Consider the following 19,829-nt stretch of genomic DNA (forward strand, 5'->3'; position numbering starts at 1 on the left):
TTTTTTTTTTCCTTATTTTTATACCTCCGTGTACTATGAACTGTGAACTCCTAACTCAATTCCTAAAAGGGAAACCTGGCACAGAGAACTTTGTACTTGCTTAGAATTTATTTTATTTCCTTCCTGTACTAATATGCTCCATAGAGTTCCTACTAACAGATCCTGTGAATACTATAAGTAACAGTAACAGATCATTTCCAGAAGCACAGACACATCAGCTGAGAGACTGAAAGTCTTCAAAATAAAAGGACGGACTTTATGTTATAATAGAGAGCAATTAATTCCCTACTGTGCACAACCCTGGGCACACATTAATATGCATTAACCAAGATCTAAAACTGTATATGAGGGATTTCCTTTTTTTTTCTCTTTTTTTCAAACACCGGCTTACAAAGCATTACTGGCACTAGAAAATACTGCTATTCACTGTCCCACAATCTATTTCTCCTTTCGGATATTGTCTAAACTTTTCACAATACAAACGTTCAATACCTGAACTCCCATCAAAATAAAAAATCCAATTCATTCCCTTCTTCTAGCTCCCAAGAACATAAGAACATAAGAAAATGCCATACTGGGTCAGACTAAGGGTCCATCAAGCCCAGCATCCTGTTTCCAACAGTGGCCAAACCGGGCCATAAGAACCTGGCAAGTACCCAAAAACTAAGTCTATTCCATGTTACCATTGCTAATGGCAGTGGCTATTCTCTAAGGGGCAGATTTTAAAAGGCCTGTGCACGTAAATCCTTCCGGATTTACACGCGCAGGGCCATCGCGCATCGGCATGCCTATTTTGCATAGGCCGCCGGCGCGCGTAAAGCCCCGGGACGCGAGTAAGTCCAGGGGCTTTGGAAAGGGGGCGGGGAGGGGGCGTGTCGGGGGCGTTCCCGAAACAACGCGGCGTTTCAGGGGCAGGCCCGGGGGCATGGCACTGGCCCGGGGGCATGGTCAAGGCCTCTGGACCAGCCCCCGGGACCGGAACCCGGAGCAGGGCTGCCGGCCGGCGCGCGCAAAGTTGCGTCTGCTTTCAGCAGGCGTAACTTTGCCGACAAAGGTAGGGGGGGGGTTTAGATAGGGCCGGGGGGTGGGTTAGGTAGGGGAAGGGAGGGGAAGGTGGGGGGAAGGTGGGGGGAGGGCGAAGGAAAGTTCCCTCAGAGGCCGCTCTGAAATTGGAGCGGCCTCGGAGGGAACAGGCAGCATGCGCTGGGCTTGGCGCGCGCAGGTTGCACAAATGTGCACCCCCTTGTGCGCGCCGACCCCGGATTTTATAAGATATGCGCGGCTAAGGGCGTATCTTATAAAATCCAGCGTACTTTTGTTCGCGCCTGGTGCGCGAACAAAAGTACGTGATCGCATATTTTTTTAAGATCTACCCCTAAGTGAACTTAATAGCAGGTAATGGACTTCTCCTCCAAGAACTCATCCAATCCTTTTTTAAACACTGCTATACTAACTGCACTAACCACATCCTCTGGCAACAAATTCCAGAGTTTAATTGTGCGTTGAGTAAAAAAGAACTTTCTCCGATTAGTTTTAAATGTACCCCATGCTAACTTCATGGAGTGCCCCCTAGTTTTTCTACTATCCGAAAGAGTAAACAACCGATTCATATCTACCTGTTCTAGACCTCTCATAATTTTAAACATCTCTATCATATCCCCCCTCAGCCGTCTCTTCTCCAAGCTGAAAAGTCCTAACCTCTTTAGTCTTTCCTCATAGGGGAGCTGTTCCATTCCCCTTATCATTTTGGTAGCCTTTCTCTGTACCTTCTCCATCGCAATTATATCTTTTTTGAGATGCGGCGACCAGAATTGTACACAGTATTCAAGGTGCGGTCTCACCATGGAGCGATACAGAGGCATTATGACATTTTCCGTTTTATTCATCATTCCCTTTCTAATAATTCCCAACATTCTGTTTGCTTTTTTGACTGCCGCAGCACACTGAACTGACGATTTCAATGTGTTATCCACTATGACGCCTAGATCTCTTTCTTGGGTTGTAGTACCTAATATGGAACCCAACATTGTGTAATTATAGCATAGGTTATTTTTCCCTATATGCATTTATCCACATTAAATTTCATCTGCCATTTGGATGCCCAATTTTCCAGTCTCACAAAGTCTTCCTGCAATTTATCACAATCTGCTTGTGATTTAACTACTCTTCCAGAATTTCTACTATCATTAGGATAGAACTTAAGTTCTTTCATTAACAAATACTTCGGCATGGGTTTCATGCCTATAAGTGCTTTCTTTTCTTTTCTGACTTCTGTTTAATGAAATACCTCATACCTTTAATAAATTTTCCTCTCTCTGACATATTTAGCTCATCACACATTCCATCCCCTAACTTACCAAAACCATAAAAATGATTTACTGTATCCAAATTAATTTACAGTATCCAAATTCTGACAACAGTAAAGCTCAGCAAGTCATTTTAAAAGCAAACACACAGTGGGGTTTTCTTTTTCTTTTCAAACGCAACTGATGCACAGCTTTTTTTTCTCTACTCAAACAAAGACATTCCGAATCTCCCGCCAAACAGCAATCTGCATATTTAACTGTTACACTATAACGTATAGTTAATTTACTAACAAAGCACTGTACACACCAGCATCCAGCATAAAAATAAATCTCAGTTCTCTCTTTAACATCACCATGTCACCACTCATGCCACCAGATTCACTTCCGCGTACTTTCAAACAACAACACAAATTTAGTTTTCAAACTAAATGATCTCATAAATGAAAAACAGTTCACATTGTTCTTTAATTACTACCCTACTCACTAAGACAACACTCCGACTCCAAAAGGCAGGGAATAGAAAAAGAAAAGGAACTAAAATCGCTTCTCAATAAACTCTCATTAATAACACAGTTGTAAAAACTAAAATGAAACTATGAGCAACATACAACTTTTAATACACACTATCATGACAACAGGCTGTGAACATAAGATTCCTTGTACCAAGCAGGGGTTAAATCACACATCCCTGTACTCTTGTGAGGGGGAGGGGAAGAAAGCATAGAACCGAAAGATTCCCTTGTCTGTTTAATGAACTGCAGCAATTGAGTCAAATGTCCCTTTATACCGCACTGCCAGCATACTAAATTGGGATTTCTTCTATAATACAGTAGGGACACTTTAAATGCTGAATAGAGTAGCATGGTCATAGTCAGTGTAACGAAAAAAAAATTCAACAAAAAGTAAATGAAAATAAAGGATGAATTTACACATGCAGCTAAGATAAGCACCTTAATAACCTAATATCAATCACGCTTTAGCTTCACAGCAAACTAATGTATGAACTTATAGAAATAAATCTCACAGACTGAAAGAAATTTAATGCATCTTTGTACCTCTAATCAAATGGAACAACAGACAGCTAAAAACTACAGTATCCAGTCAGCACACAAAGAGGACTCCGGTCATGCAATTTAAAAGCACCACTTTTTTTTTTTTCTTCACTCGCTCTCTCTCTCTCTGCTTTACACAAAGGAATTCTATGGCTCTGGCAAAGCCATTTTTACCTTCCTTCAAGAGAGAGCAGACGAAACCAAACTTTTGTAAACAATTCACTAACTAAAATCCCCTTTCTGTAGAAAGCAACACATGTCTCCATAACCATAACTCCTCTTTAGGCTAATTATAACTTTCAAATGTACCCACTGTGTCTATGTTCATATACAAACAACTTTGAAATTCACTTAATTCTCTCTTCCTCCTCTTGAAACTGCTGTGATTCACAACCTCTCAGCAGGCATGCCAGGCAACAGCTTAGAACAAAAGACTAACTGCCGCTGTTTAACACCTCGGTGTACTGGAAGTTGACGGAACTCCATTCCATTTAACTTAAAGAGAAAGAACTTCCAGTCTGTGTGTAACCACATGGTTTTTTACAAACATGCCATTGTTAGTCAAAACCAAAGCATACCTTTGAGGCAGAGACAGCCACCTAAACCAAACTTTGGCAATTACTCCACTGAAAGAAAGTCAACATCTGGTCATTTAACTCAGCAGCTCCCAGTATCCTGGCACTTGTAATATGAAACTATTGTGGCGCCAACTGCCCATGCATTCTCAGACAAAGAAATGACTGCTGCTGTTTTAAAACCCTACGGGCGGATTTTCAAAGCCCTGCTCGCGTAAATCCGCCCGGATTTACGCGAGCAGGACCTTGCGCGCCGGTGCGCCTATTTTCCATAGGCCGCCGGCGCGCGTAGAGCCCCAGGATGCACGTAGGTCCCGGGGTTTTTGGAAGGGGGCGTGTCGGGGGCGGGACCCGATGACGCGGCGTTTCGGGGGTGGGGTGCAGCATTTCGGGGGCGGGACCGGGGGCGTGGCGCCGACCCGGGGACGTGGTCCAGGCCTTCGGACCAGCCCCCGGGTCTGAGCACGGCTCGCCAGCAGTCCGCTGGCGCGCGTGGATTTATGTCTCCCTCCGGGAGGCGTAAATCCGTGGATAAAGGTAAGGGGGGGGTTTTAGATAGGGCCAGGGGGGTGGGTTAGGTAGAGGAAGGGAGGGGAAGGTAAGGGGAGGGCGAAAGAGAGTTCCCTTGCGCGCGCCGATCCAGGATTTTAGAGGATACGCGCGGCTATGCGCGTATCTTATAAAATCCAGCGTACTTTTGTTTGCGCAGCAGGCGCAAACAAAAGTATGCGATTGCGCAGTTTTTAAAAATCTACCCCCTAGTGTATTATTTCCAGTGCAAATCTATTAACACCTATACAGGCATATGAACCAGAAACAGTATACTACAAAACGACGTCTATGTACAAATGGCCAATGAAAATGTAGCTTACTAACTAAACAATTATAGTTACAAGGTAGAAAATACTTACCTACACAGATCTGTCTTTTGCCAAAGCAAGCATTACCTTCTTCATGAGCAGCACTGTCTTCCAGGAATTACTGCTGAATTACCGTATTCTCTGAACCAAATGTGGCCAGACATCTAGGAAAGCTTCCTAGAAATTACTGCTGTTGAAAAAACAGCCATCCAGACAGATCTGGGTATCTTCCTCCGGACTAAGCCAATCTTTTCGGGAATGAGCAAACTGTAAACACTTCTCCAACCAGCTGCAGCCAGTACAAGGTCCCTGTTCGGGCGCCAAAATGTTAATTGGTAGCGCCAATAGAAGCAGCTTAACTGTGCTGCTCCAATAATACTGAGGTCCAGTACCAAGTTTAATCAGAACAAATTTAAGTTTATATGGCATATAAAAGTAATCAGGATACCTCAAGGAGACATAGAGTGGGAGCCTCATGTTTTTTAATGAAGGCTCTCCCTGCTTGTCTCAGCGTTTGTCAGTGAGTGTTGACTTTTTATAGGTAAAACATACATTCAGGTACCACGTACCCTGTGTCCAAGTCAGACAAACTGTGTCTAAACTTCCGTGGTCCCGCCTCCCATATTGAGATCCAATTAGGCATAGCGAAGACCCACGTGTCTGCTAATGGCTGTCAATCATTCTAATGATTCTTTGTTTTGTCACTCATTCTAGTCCTTTAATCAGACTCCTAATCTCATGGGGGTCTTCAGTTACACTGGGCCCCTCGAATCGAGATAGTAGTCTGTAAGAACATAGCTTGGTCCATGTGTTTGTTGTGACCTCATGACCTTCCATCATATCTGGCTAGGTCTGAATTCATTGCAGATGTCTCCCAGAAGCCATTCAAGCTCAGGTCAGTCTGAGTTCCTTGTATGCCAGAAGTGTCAGCTAAGCCAAGACAGCAAAGGATTCTGGGTAAACTGAGTGAACCAAAGTCTTCATGTTAGGCTTCCCATATATCAGGCAGAATGCCAGAAAGCAGCAGAGTCGCAGGGTCCCAGCAAGGCGAGACAAGGGCCAAGGTGGAGTCTAGGCAGAAGGTCAAGGGCAGGCAGCTACAGGCGAGGTCAAGTTCAGGCAGAATGGCCAGAGGCAGGCAGCTAGGCTCGGAGTCAGGTTCAAGTCCGGGTCAAGCCAAGGAGGTCCGTCCAAAGAAGGGCAGGAACAGGAACTGGAACTGGAACTGGAGCAGGTACTGGATCAGGAACTGGAACTGGTTCAGCAACGAAGCACATAGCAGAGAAGCGTGGAGACCTGTTGCCAAGGCAGGCTCTAAGTGTCTGAACCTCCCATAAATAGTAAAGCTGGTGCTGATATCAGAGGGAGCCAGCAGCCTCTCCCAGCTGCAGGCCCTTTAAATCACCTAGAAAGGTGCTCATGCCTAGAGGCAAGGATAACAGGCGTGGACGATGGCGGCATCTCGGCCACGAAGAAAGCTGCAGACTGCGGCCCGTGCCATGGGAATTAGTTGCGGGGCACGCAAGGCCATGACAGCGAAGTCTAGACCAATGGCGTCCTTCACCACCGCCGGGGAGCCTGGGCCCATTCTCGGTGCAGGGGTGTGAGACGGGGTGAGGAAGGCCAGCTGCAGAGTATGCAGCCGGCTGACGCAACAGAAGCTTGATCGTTATTTGGAAGCAGACAGGGAGCCAATGTAGCGACTTTAGAAGAGGGGTTACATAGTCTTACGACATTGACAGAAGTTAAATTCATGCAGCCAAATTTTGAAGACTGCAGTGGAGAAAGACTGTTCAGCGGGAGAGCTGCCAAGAGCACATTGAAATCTAATCAGGAAGTAATAAGAGAATTAATTGGAATTTTGACTGTATGCTCAGAAAGGAAGGGACACATTTTAGCGATGTTTTTGGATGTGCGCATGGTATATTTGGCGGTTTGAGGGCTGCCCCTGTGAACCGCCACACTCAGCTCCCCAGCAGGTCCATCTCAAAGGGCTTTCGTCGTGGCCCAAAGCCACCTGTCCTTCCTGCAGTGAGATGCCACACTCTAATGAGGCAAGACGCTCCTAGCTCTGCATACAGCAGGATGCTGCTGGGCCTGTCCATTTGCACTACTCCTTATATGCGCATACGCCCCACCTCACTCCTTTTAAAGGGCCTGCGGTGGTAATAACACTGTGGCACTCACTGATGATATCATATGTTTAGCCCAGGCTCTTCCTGTCTTTCCGTTGCTGCCTCTCCTGAATAGTGCGTGTTGCTTCCAGCACTCCTGTCTTTGTCCAGCTTGTCTTCAGTCTTCATCTAGCTGTCTTTGGTTTGTCTTCGGTCTTCATCGCCATTTCATCTCATTGTGCACCTGTTATTGTCCTTACCTGCTTGCCCTATCTATCCATCTCTCTTCTATCTGGTTTGACCTTGACCTGAACCTCAGATGCGCCTGACTGATGCCAGCTTCTGACCATTGCCTGGAGTTTGGATACACCTGACTGCTGCCTGCCTATGACCCTAGCACAGACCTTCCCTTCTGCCACCAGCAGGACCCCACCTATATCCTGTCAGCCCTGGCCCTCAAAGGCTCAATCTGAGGGGAATGAGGGCTGGTATAGGTGAAGGTCCTGATGGGTCTCTGCCTGCCTGGGTCCACTTGCCGAGCTGGTAACTTGCAGGGTTCCTCCCTGCAGGTAATCAATCCTGCTTCTGCCCTAGGGTCCACAGACACAACAGTGTAAGGAAGGAGAGAGTGTCATAAAAGATGATCCCCATGCTTACATGCGGAGGGAACATAGAAATGACAGCAGAAAAAGACCAATCGGCCCATCCAGTCTGCCCAGCAAGCTCCCACACTTATTTTCTCATATGTATCTGTTTCACCAACCACCAATTTCAGAGCTCTTTGGTACTCAGGAGCATAAGAGCACCATCCCAAGTGTGACAAGAGTCTCAGCCCATCACTGATATTTTTCATAAATGCTAGGGGCAATAAGAGGAATGATGGATTTAGAAATTCTCCCACTGCTTAAACCTCACTTTTTTGGGGTAGGGGCAAATTGAGGTTATAAACCCTGGTAGCATGCCCTGTGAGTCAGAGGATTAGGTGTGGCTGAAGAAGCCAGGAGAAAAGAGCTAAAGATCCATCCCAGAATCTCCACAGGCAGGAGAAAAAGCTGGAGATCATCCCTTGATCTCAGAGTAGAGGTGAGAAAGAGAAGGAGGGCTGGTTTTGAGATTCATCCACAGTCTCGACTGAAAAGCTAAAGTTTGGACTTTTGGAAAATTTTTGACTTCTTGGTCTGAAGGGTAGGGTGGCCCCCCTCCTGCCTCCCTGAAGATTGGGGTTCAATACCTTTTCGCCCAAGTGTCCAGTCAAGCAAGAGTGGAGATGATTTTTTGGGAAGTTTGGAATCCATTTTGGATACTTTTTGGATTGGGAATATTTTTCTAATAGATTGGCTGATGTTGGAAGTCACACTCTGGTTGTCCCACCCTACTGGTGAAGATACATTGGCTAAGGATGAAGGTGCAAGAGGTAGGAAAGGAGTGAAAGAACTTAGACAAGGACACTTCTGTTTTTTCTCATTCTTATCAATTTGATGTTTGGATTTTCTTGCTCATTGTCTTGAATTCTTTATTTTAATTTACAGTAAACAATTTATATTGAACACCACTTCTGGACTCTTTTTGAATTTTCCTGCTGATTCCAGTGGAAGGACTGAATGAATGGACACTGGGTTGAGCTTATTTTCTTCCTCTTCTACTAATTTTGTTTTCCTTGTTCCTCTTCTGGACAATATTGCATCTTAGCAAGATGCTTACCTAGAGTGTGATCCATGAGTATGCAAAAAAGTGAATGTGTCCAGGGCCCCGGAAGAGAATTCTTCCTCCCCATCCGGACTCAAACCCAGAAGGATAACCCACCAGATGGGGGACCTGCTACACAACTATTGCAGATTTGCCAAGTATGCACACACTCCCTGAGCAATAGAAACACAGGAGATTGGTGCCATCTCATATCCATAGAAACATAAAATCATGATGGCAGAAAAGACCATATAGCCCATCTTGTTTGCCCATCTGTCCAATTTATGTAGCCCTCACAATTCCCATCACTCCCTCAGAGATCCCCTGTATTCTTGAATTCAGATACTGCTTTCATCTCCACCATCTCTAGTGGGAGGCTGTTCCATGCATCCACCTCCCTCTCTGTAAAGAAATATTTCCTTAGATTACTCTGGCGCCGGCCATCCAGTGCTCCTACCATGTGACAGGGGCTGGCCAATGGCACGGATACCCTGTCACATGGTAAGCGCAAAGGGCCATCAGCGCCATTTTTATTAGTGGCAGCCGACGGCCCGAGAGCGGGAGATCGCTCCCCGTGCCCCCACTGGACCACCAGGTAATTTTAAAATGGTTTTGGGGGGTTTGGGAGGGTGGGGGAAACAAAGGGATCATTTTTAAAGGGTCGGTGGGATTTTTTTTTATCAGCCATCGGCACCATTTTTATTAGTGGCAGCCAAATGGCGCCGATGGCCCGAGAGCAGGAGATCGGTCCCAGGGCTTCCACTGGACCACCAGGTACTTGTAAAAAGTTTTGGGGGGGTTCGGGAGGGTGGGGGAAGGTAAGGGTTTAGTTTTAAAGGGTCGGGGTGGGTTTAGGGGTTGTTTTGGTGTGCCGGTTTTCCCGCCCTCCCCCCAAATAACTCCCGTTAGTGGACACTAACCCATTAACGATTTTTCACGATAAATCGGGGGAATTTCTATTGTATCGCGCACTCTAACGATTTTTGACGATTTAAAAAATATCGGACGATTTTTTTAAATCGTCAAAAAACGATTCACATCCCTATCAGCTGTCACTGGCAGTTCAATAGAAGTTGTTCACTAATCTATCCTGGAGGACCCTAAGCCAGTTGGATTTTCAGGATATTCACAATGAAAATGCATGAAATAAATTTGCATATAGTCTATAGCATGCAAATTTTAATTCCTGACAACCTGACTGGCTGGTGGTCCCGTATTGCAGATTTGGGAACCTCTGTCCTACAGCATAGACTAGGAAATGCAGTGATTGATACTTTTTGTATAGCACAGATGCTGTATACAGCAGATGTGGTTTAAACATAGGATAATCTTTTTCAAAGTTGAAAAGCTGCAAGATTCTCTCTAATTGTAAAGTACTGATGTGTTCATTTTAGGGTTGGTGACCACAACAACTACAACACCCACATTCAGGATGACCACAACTAGTATGAATCCACACCCATAGCGACTATAACTACTACAACCATAACTCCTACAACCACCATGCCCATTACATCAACCACACCAACTACCACAACCACTACTCCTTCTCTACAACCACAAATCCTATCACAACTACTACACCCAAAACAACCACCGCTTCTACCAAAACTAGTACACCCAATACAACCACAACTCCTAACACAACCACCACACCCACCACGACCATAATTCCTACCACGAACACCACACCCACTAAGACCACAGCTCCTACCACAACTGCAACTCTCACCTTGACCACCATAACCACATCTCTTTCCCCATCCTTTAATCTGCTCTTCTAGGACATTTCTTTTGCCACAGAAGTCAAATATAAGCAGAGACATCAGCAATAATTTAGAAGTTTCAGTTTAAGCCCATAGGGCCCTTCTCCCTCCCTTGAAATGTGATAACTATTCTCCCTTCTATGTATCCCTTAGCCCCTTCCCAGGTAGTCTCTTGTAGACATCCCTCATTCCTCCCCACCCCATTCTAAAAAGTCTCTTCCTAGATTTTTTTTCCCCTCTTATTTCCTCCTCCATGAACTCTTCCCAAGTCCTTTTCCTCTTAACCTTGCCAATGGTCCCTTCTCTTCCCTTCCCTTCCCAAACCCTCTACCCAACAACCCCCATGGCACCTTCATGGTTTCTACTATTTTTATCCCCCCTCCCCCCCATCATGGTTGTTTCCCGAATCCGCTCCTAACCTTCCACCATCAGCCTTGTCCCTTCCTGGGTTTTCCCCATGGTCACTTCTGGAATCTCCCTATCCTATCCAATCATGGGCACTTCCTGATTGCTTCCCTTTTCTCCTAGCCATGCCACTCAACCCAGATCTCCTGCGCCCCCTCTCCCCATTGTTCCTTTCCAGTTTTTTCCCTTCCACCTATCCCTAAGTTCCTTCCTGTGTCCCTCCTCCCCAATTACCTCTTCCCTTGTCCTTCCCTCATGGATTTCATGGTCTCTAACTGAACCTGCATCTCCTCAACCATGCTCCCATCCTGTGTCATTTGTGCATTCTCCTGTCCCTTCTTGAACACCCTTGCCCCCCAACTCCAAGGCTATTATCTTGGTCCTTTCCTTTCTACCTGCTCCATCTCCTGCCCTCATTTAATTGGTTCCTGTGATCACCACCGCACAGACCCCGCCCCTTTCTTTCTGCACGAGCGTCCCATTACCAAGGGAACATGTGTAAAGAATGGGTCTGTGACTGGCCTTGGGAGTGGTTGGCCTCATGCTAAATATTCTTTGTGTTTCACCTGCACCTCCCTTATCCTATATGTTAGAGGCAGCTGTAGAAAGTAAATGTCTTGGGAAGGATGTAAAAAGCAGGGATCTTCTGCTGAGTGTGCTATGGGAGGGTAAGTGTAGGACAGACACAGACTGTCGCAGTGCTAGGAGTCTGCACTCATTAGGGAGATATTACTGATTTTGTTCCTGTCCTGGATCAAGGGAGGGTCTCATTAAATCAGAAACAGACACTGCAAGGAAAGTTGGTTCCTTTGGAAGGAGACAGAGAGCAGGGCTTCTTCTGCTGAGTGTGCTATGGGAGGATAAGTATGGGACAGACACAGACTGCAGCAGGAGTAAGTTTAACACATGGAAAGGCTGCTGTATTCATCAGGGATCTGTAATTGCTTTTACAGCTGTACTGAATCAGGAAAGTGTCTCATTAGATCAAATACAGACACTTCTCTGTCATAGACGGGCATCCTCTAGAGCTCGAGGAGGGGGTAGAAATTCTGAATCCTGCTCCATTTCCCAGGGCTCAGGCTCATCCTCACTCGAGAAGTAGGGTTCAGGTTACCAGAGAATCTTAATTTCAGGATTTTAAATGCAAATTATTATAAATATTTGAAAGATACTTAAGTATAGCTGTTGTTTTATCTATGTTTAATGCTGCAGTACTTATGTGTTGTGAGTATTTGAGTCTTAGCCTTGTATTGAAACTGATATTCAGTCTCAAATGCTGTATTTGTAACACTAAGTATATCTCTTCCTGCAGGTTCCTACTGCCATCACATGAAAACGGAGTATTATCTGGACATCAAACCTCTGGTACCAGAGAATGAGGGTCTATGTGCGTTCATCCAATGTCATATCTATTTCCCATTAACTACTATACTTACAAAACCTCATAATGGATTTTGGTTCAGGGAGGGACGTAAAGAAGACGACAAACCCGTAGTAACTACTGATAAATATAGAATAGTGGATGAAAAAACGAAAGATCGCTTCACCTTCATTGGGAACATACAGGAATGTGACTGTAGCTTTAGGATCAATGACGCCATACAATCGGACAATGGCAAATATTACTTCAGGTTTGAGGGAGGAGAGTTTATAAGTTTTAAATCACACATGGTTGAAGTCACTATATATGGTAAGTATGTTATGCATTTCTGACTTTTTAAACCAATCAGCAGCCTTTCCATTAGATGCAACAAACCATTGCCATTCATGTTGTTGCAGTAGTGTTGAGATGAGCATATGGCAGTAATATCACATACTTCCCCTTGGCACTGGCTTCTCTTTGCTGCTGGTGTTCATTGCAGAGGTCTGCAATCTGTCAGTTTCTTTCTCTATTTCTTGTTTAGATCTCTGGATTCCACCGGTGTTCTCAATCCCTGAGATGTTCCTTTTAGATGTTCCAGCTGAGTTGAGCTGCACAGCTCCGGGAGGTTGTGCGGGAACCCCTCCCACCATCAGTTGGATAGGAGATTTAACTACACCGAATGACACGACTTTTACAGAATCTCCTTTTAAAGATGGAACATTCCGCTATTCATCCAGTTTCACCTTTACTCCATCTCAGAATGACCATATGAAAACGATAAACTGTTGGGTGTATTTCCCAGCGGTGAAAAAGTTCACGCAAAGAACTCTCCCCATACATGTAAAGAGTAAGTAGCTTGTTTCTGTTGAAAAAAACACTGTAACTGAATAATCCATTTTTTCTCAGGCCACATGTTCATAAATGTAAAAAAGCCCTGCACAGTTTGGACTGCAGAAGCTTTGCCTGCGATTTCTGGTCTGAACCAATACCCATGGAAGCTGCACCCAGCTTTCTATATATTTTGACCCCAATAAGCCTGAACTTCTTGGATTCAAATAGGAATTTGTATCCCTGCTTGAAAAAGAAAGTTACAGAGTGGACATGGCTACCCCCCACCCCGCCATCACCCAAAATAATGTCATTTTTCTACCAAAAGTAATCAGTGGCATACTGTGGGTCTCTGGCACCCAGGAGCCAACACTTGAACTTACCACCTCCCCCATCTCCCCAGCTCTCTCTCTCTCTTTCCCTTTCCAGATCCCATCCCCCCCCCCCCCCCACATACACACAATCTCATCTCCTTTCCCCATTAGAAAGAGAGAGGGGAATTTGCATTTTTACATGCCTTTCCATGGCTCAAGGTGACTTACAGCATTTTCAGAATTTAGATGCAATTATTCCAGTACCCAAAGAGCTAATTTACCTGGATAACCTGTTCTTATACCGCCTTCTCTTTTTCAATACCTCCTTCTTCCTCTTGCACCCTGAAAAAGAAAATTTGGATTTTTAGGTCACTTTTCAAGAAATGATCAAGTTGGCTTGCAACATTTTTGAAATTCAGATCAAATCATTTCCTTCCCCAAACAGTTTATAATCTGTGTGGGTACCCTGCCCCCAATCCCTCTTACTCCTTGCTCCCATTCCCCCTTTCTCCTTTCTCTTCCCCATCCTCCTATCCCTTCCCCTCTTTCTGTTGCTGCTCTCCCAACTCCCTTCTTTCTTTCTCCCTGGCCTCATCCCTGCCCAGCACCTGTTTCCTACCCTCCTACCCCTCCAGTGCTCAGCAGCAATTTCTCCCATCCTCTCTTTCACCCTAGACCAGCTATAAGGTCTCTCCCATCTATAATTACGGTATTCTTCCTAGCTGTATATCCCAAATATTTTCAGTGGTGGCCCGGATCCATGTTGCCTCTTAATCCTGCTTCACTTCCCAGATGCCAGGCTTCCAGGTTGAAGGCAGCTCTTCATAGTGGTGCTATAAAATGGCTCCCCTCATCCTCTGCAGCAAACCTGAGCCTCCAGCACTCTTCAGCAGATGGGGCCTTCTGCTCTGCCTCTTGCATTGGCTGCAGTTAACACCTGAAGTGTTATGAAGAGGTGGGGGAGGGTGATGGGAGCAAAGGGGTCCCTTAGCATTGGTCCCTTGGGCATGAATTTGGATTCCCTGTGCAGCCATACACAGGGATGGATTTAGGTTTTTATCCCCCTAGGCCAGTGATGGCGAACTCCAGGCCTCGAGTGCCACAAACAGGCCGGGTTTTCAGGATATCCACAATGAATATGCATGAGATATATTTGCATACAATGGAGGCAGTGCATGCAAATCTTTCTCATGGATACTCATTATAGATGTCCTGAAAACCAGGCCTATTTGTTGCACTTGAGGCCTGGAGTTCGCCCTCACTGGCCTAGGCACTGTTAATGGCATTGCTGCCCCCCCCCAGTAGCACATTACCAATGAAATTAACACTGACTATCTCAAAACTGAAACAAAATAATAGTGCATCTCAACCTTTTTTATTTCATGGCACACTTTCAAGTTTGTTCAAACCTTGTGGTATACCAAATCAAATTTTTGTATGTTCTGTAAGGAAAACAAAATAAGCCAAGCTGCTATAGACCCCTATACAAAAACTACTCATTAACAGAATACCTCACTGTGGTCACACATGCAGAACACAGACCTGCCTACCTGTAGGGACAGTCAGATCTCACCATTTCCTACAGTCTAAATGGGTTACCTCCCTTCATCCCCCTATCTGCACCTGGTGTGCATGCAAGCTGAATGTGAGTTCCCACAAGAAGAGGGTGGTTCACTGACTCGCACACGCTGACTCTCTCTCTCTCTCTCTCTCACACACACACATAAACACACACGGTCACACAAAAACATGCTGATTCTCACACAAGCTCACTCTCACTCAAACACATAAGAGAGTTCCTTTCACAAACTCTTTTTAATTACCATCTCACATCCTCTCCCCCCTTTCCTCTTACTCACTCACATTCCTTCCCATCATTCACACCTTTCCTACCCTTACATATCCATCACTCACTTCCCTCACCTTCCCTCCCTTCCCTCTCATACCCCTCTTCCCACTCACTCCATTCCTTTCCCCTCACATTTGACTCACCCTAACCCAGTAGTGTACCCAGAACTGATTTTTTTGGGTGGGCAGAAGGTTAACATGGGTGGGCTGTAGGCATGCAGGTCTGAGACCTACTCATTGTATTCTTATTGATAAATAATGCCATATACTGTACTCTAAATTGGCTTTCTAATTAGCTTGCAATAGCCACTATGCATCATGCATGAAATTTTAAAACATTTTACCTCAATTATTTCAAGTATTTACTAGCATTAAAAATTCCTTATTAATCTGTTTTTGTTACGTACGTGCCCTGGCCGCGCACGGGCCTGCTCACCTTCATGGTTCTATAGCGGGTCCTGGGACCACCTCCCTCGTGGTAGTTGCCAGTCCTGCCAGGCCCCGGTGTCCTGTGGCGTGGTCGCCAGGCCTTTCACTGCACGCCAGGCCTCATGCTGAGGCTCGGCGTCCTCGGCCATGTTAGCCATGCCCATTACGCGTGTGCGTGGAGTGCCTGGATTCATTAGGGCCAAGGGCGCTCCATGGCAAGCCCTGATTGATCCCTCGATATAAGGAAGTTCCTGTCTCTGCTTCTTTGCCTTGGCAATCGGGTCGGTTTGTTCTAAGATTGCCTCTGCGCTTGTACCTGTTCCTGCTTGTTCCTAGTCTAGTTCCAGGATCCTTCTGTTCCATTTCTGTTCCTGACTTGTTCCTGCATCCTAGTTCCTGTGTCCTGCTTGTTCCTGTGTTTGTCGGTCTGTCTACCCAGGTAGTACCCTCGGACTGTCTTACTGGTACTGACCTCAGCTTGTTCCTGACCTGCCTGCCGCCTGCCTCAAAGACCACAGCTTGTTCCTGACCTGCCTGCCTGCCTGTCGCCTGTCTCTAAGACCTCAGCTTGTTCCTGACCTGCCTGCCGCCTGCCTCAAGACCTTTCCCTGTCTGACCTCGTCTCCAGATTTTGGCTCTGTTCCTCGCCTTGTCATCACCAACTCTGTTCTGGTTCTCTTTGTTCCAACCAGCAACCACCTTTGAATCCGATCGCGCTTCCCCTGTCTCCGTGGGCACGCTGGACTTTCATTCTCTTAGGAGACCCTGCGAGGCCCACCTAAGTCCAAGCGGCCCGGGTCCCTACGGGCTCCTCCCGGGGGACCTCGGGCTTCCAATGGTGAAGCTCTTCCCAGCCTCTGTCTCCTCAGTGCTCTGCCCCCTGGGGGCAGTTACCTCCTGTTCCCTTTCAGAAGGTGTTCCATCTCTGCCCCAGGACAAGGGTCCACCCCCGAGCGCAACAGGTTGCCAAGGCCATGGACTTGGTGGAGTCTCCTGCCTCCAGGGCCCTACAAGGACTGTCCGCCACAGTGAAACATCATCAAGCTTTAGAGAAGCTGACCTCTTCGGTTGAAGAACTGCGCTCTCAACTACAAGATACAGCAATGGCCAACCCGGTGGGCCTCTCGGCCACTATGCTTCTCAAAGCAACACTGGCACTTCCTGCACCCCCCAAGGTATAATGGGAATCCACGCTCCTGTTGTGGCTTCCTTAATCAGTGCTTTATGCAGTTTGCGCTACAACCCTCGTTGTTTTTGAAGGAGATCACTAAAGTCACCTTCATTCTGTCTCTTTTGGAAGGGAAGGCTCTGGCATGGGTCTCTCCCTTATGGGAATGTTTGGATCCCATCCTCTCCAAGCTATCTGACTTCATTGCCCTCTTCAAGCAGACCTTCGGAGACCCAGATCGTATGGCTATCGCTAGTCATAGCTTACTCCACCTCCATCAAGGGACAAGGACCTTCTCCGAATACCCAGTGGAGTTTCAGACCTTGGCCACAGAACTTGGGTGGCAAGAAGATTGTCTTCAAGCCATCTTCCTAGATGGACTTTCCTGTGCTCTGAAAGATGAGCTTTCTGCCAGTGAGACTCCACGACTAGAAGACTTGATCTCCCTTGCCGGGAGGATTGATCATCACCTCCGGCAAAGACGCCTAGAAGTAAAGGCTCCACACCCTCCTCCAGTACGCACCACTTTACTGGAGTGCACCCTGCACTCCAGCAAAGACTCCTGCACCATCACCTTCCTCCATGGTAAAACCTATGGAAGTGAATCGTGGGCGATTGTCTCCAACCGAGAATCTCCGTCAGCGAAAGGAGGGGCTCTGCCTTTACTGTGGTACTTCTGGACATCGTCTGCAGTTTTGCCCTGTCCGTCTGAGAAACTGCAACGCCTGAGCCCGGCGGGGGTCCTAAGCTTGGGCACAACTGTTTCTGGCCCTCAACTCTTGCTTCCTGTATCCCTGGGCATCAAGGCCCATACCTTCGCAACCACTGCTATCATTGATACCGGAGCGAGCGATAGCTTCATTTCGGACGACATCATTAAACTCTTGAAAATACCTCCCCAACCCCTAGAGATGAGTCTTCGTATTGCCTCCATCCAGGGGGAACATCTTCCAGGTCTCATTACTCACCAGACAGTTGCTATCCATCTCACTGTGGGTACCCTCCATGAGGAAGAGACATCCTTCTATGTCCTAAAATGCTCAACTCATCCGGTAATCCTGGGATTACCCTAGCTCCAGGTCCATGAACCCCAGTTCAATTGGCAATCCCTGCAATTGGTACAGTGGGGCCAAAAATGCCAAAAGACTTGTCTGTACCCGGTATCCCCTGTGATACCCGTCTTGAAATCAGTTACCCTTCCAGGTTTACCTCCGCGGTATTCTGACTTCAGTGATGTGTTCTCTAAGCAGAAAGCAGATACCTTGCCTCCATTACGCAAGTTCAACTGTCCTATTGAACTTCTGCCGGGCACTACGCCTCCCAAAGGCAGAACCTATCCGTTGTCCCAGTCTGATACTCAGGCTATGTCTGAATATATTAAAGAGAATCTAGAGAAAGGCTATATCCATCCATCTGATTCCCCTGCAGGAGTGGGGTTCTTCTTCATGAAGAAAAAGAATGGTGGACTACGTCCCTGTTAGAGATGTGAATCGAAACCAGAATCGGATCCGATATCAGTTCCGATTCACATCTCTATAGATGTGAATTGGAACCAGAATCGGATCCGATATCAGTTCCGATTCACATCTCTAGTCCCTGTATCGATTACAGGGGTCTTAACTCATAAGGATCGATACCCACTACCCCTCATTAGCGAACTGTTCGATCGCCTTGAAGGGTCACAAATCTTTTCCAAACTGGACCTGAGAGGTGCGTACAACTTGGTACGCATCCAACCTGATGACATTTGGAAGACGGCGTTTAATACCAGAGACGGCCACTATGAATACATGGTAATGCCTTTTTGGCTATGTCACACTCCAGCCGTCTTTCAGCGCCTCATGAATGAAATCTTCCGAGATCTCCTGTACAATTTCGTAGTCGTATACCTCGACGACATTCTGATCTTCTCTGACATAGAATCCCACCATGAACACGTCTGCATCGTTCTCCAACGTCTGAGAGAGAACCACTTGTACACAAAACTGGAAAAATGTCTATTTGAGCGGAATCGCTTACCCTTTTTGGGCTACATCATCTCTGATCGTGGATTCTCAATGGATACGGAGAAACTTCAGGGAATCCGCGACTGGCCCCAGCCAGTAGGCCTTCGAGCGTTGCAATGCTTTCTAGGATTCACCAATTATTACCGGAGCTTCATTGCAAATTACTCTTCCATAGTTGCCCCATTCACTGCAATGGCTAGGAAAGAGGTCAACACCCGAGTTTGGACACCCAAAGCAATTGCTGCCTTCCAGAGGATTAAAGAAGCCTTCAGCTCCGGCCCTTGTCTCTTCTATCCGGATCCCAAACGATCCTTTGTTGTGGAGTCAACGCCTCAGCAATCGGCGCCGGAGCCGTTCTGAGTCAACACTACCTCACGGGCAAGCTAACTCCCTGCTCGTTCTACTCTCATAAGTTTTCCCCCACAGAACAGCATTACACCGTGGGTGACTGCGAACTCCTTGCGGTCAAACTAGCGCTTCATAGTGGCGCCCTTGGTTAGAAGGGGTGCAGCATAAGTTTACCATCTTCACTGACCACAAGAACCTCGAACATCTCAAGGAGGCTCAACTTTTGAACCCCCGTCAGGCCCGGTGGGCCTTATTCTTCGAAAGGTTTGACTTCAACCTATGCTTTCGTCCTGGTTCCAAGAACTTGCATGCTGATGCGCTGTCCAGATCATTTGAGCCTGAGGACGTCCCGGAAGTTCCTCACTTCATTATCAACCCGCCATAATACTGGGGGATTTCAACCCGCCATAATACTGGGGGATTTCAACCTTCATGTAGACTCCACCCCCCTCTCACCATCCTGTGAAACCCTCCTCACAACCTTACAGGCCCTAGGTTTCACCCAAACAATTTCAGCCCCCACACATAAAGCGGGGCACACCCTGGACCTCATATTCACCAACGCCTGTATCCAGTCCACATCCCCCCCTAACTGCACCCCTGTTCCATGGTCTGACCACACACTTATTCAGACCTGCCTTACTCTCAGCACCACTAACCCTTGCTCCCGCCCACAAAACATCTCCTCCTTCTCCTACCAAAAGCCTGCAACACTGAGGAGCTCACCTCCGCTCTTACAGAATCCATGAACAACCTAGATT

At 46.6% G+C, this 19,829-nt stretch overlaps 1 protein-coding gene across 1 annotated transcript in view; it reads left to right on the forward strand.

The window, feature by feature from the left end:
• Window positions 1-19,829, forward strand: part of LOC115076168 — a 190,843-nt gene that overhangs the window by 36,746 nt on the left and 134,268 nt on the right. Inside the window, exons 4-5 of the mRNA XM_029577309.1 lie at window positions 12,077-12,454; window positions 12,669-12,974. Of these exons, the coding sequence (XP_029433169.1) occupies window positions 12,077-12,454; window positions 12,669-12,974 (684 nt within the window). The remainder of the gene's footprint in view (window positions 1-12,076; window positions 12,455-12,668; window positions 12,975-19,829) is intronic.

This window comes from Rhinatrema bivittatum, chromosome 14 (genome assembly GCF_901001135.1).
Source record: "Rhinatrema bivittatum chromosome 14, aRhiBiv1.1, whole genome shotgun sequence".
NCBI classification, from domain to species: domain Eukaryota; kingdom Metazoa; phylum Chordata; class Amphibia; order Gymnophiona; family Rhinatrematidae; genus Rhinatrema; species Rhinatrema bivittatum.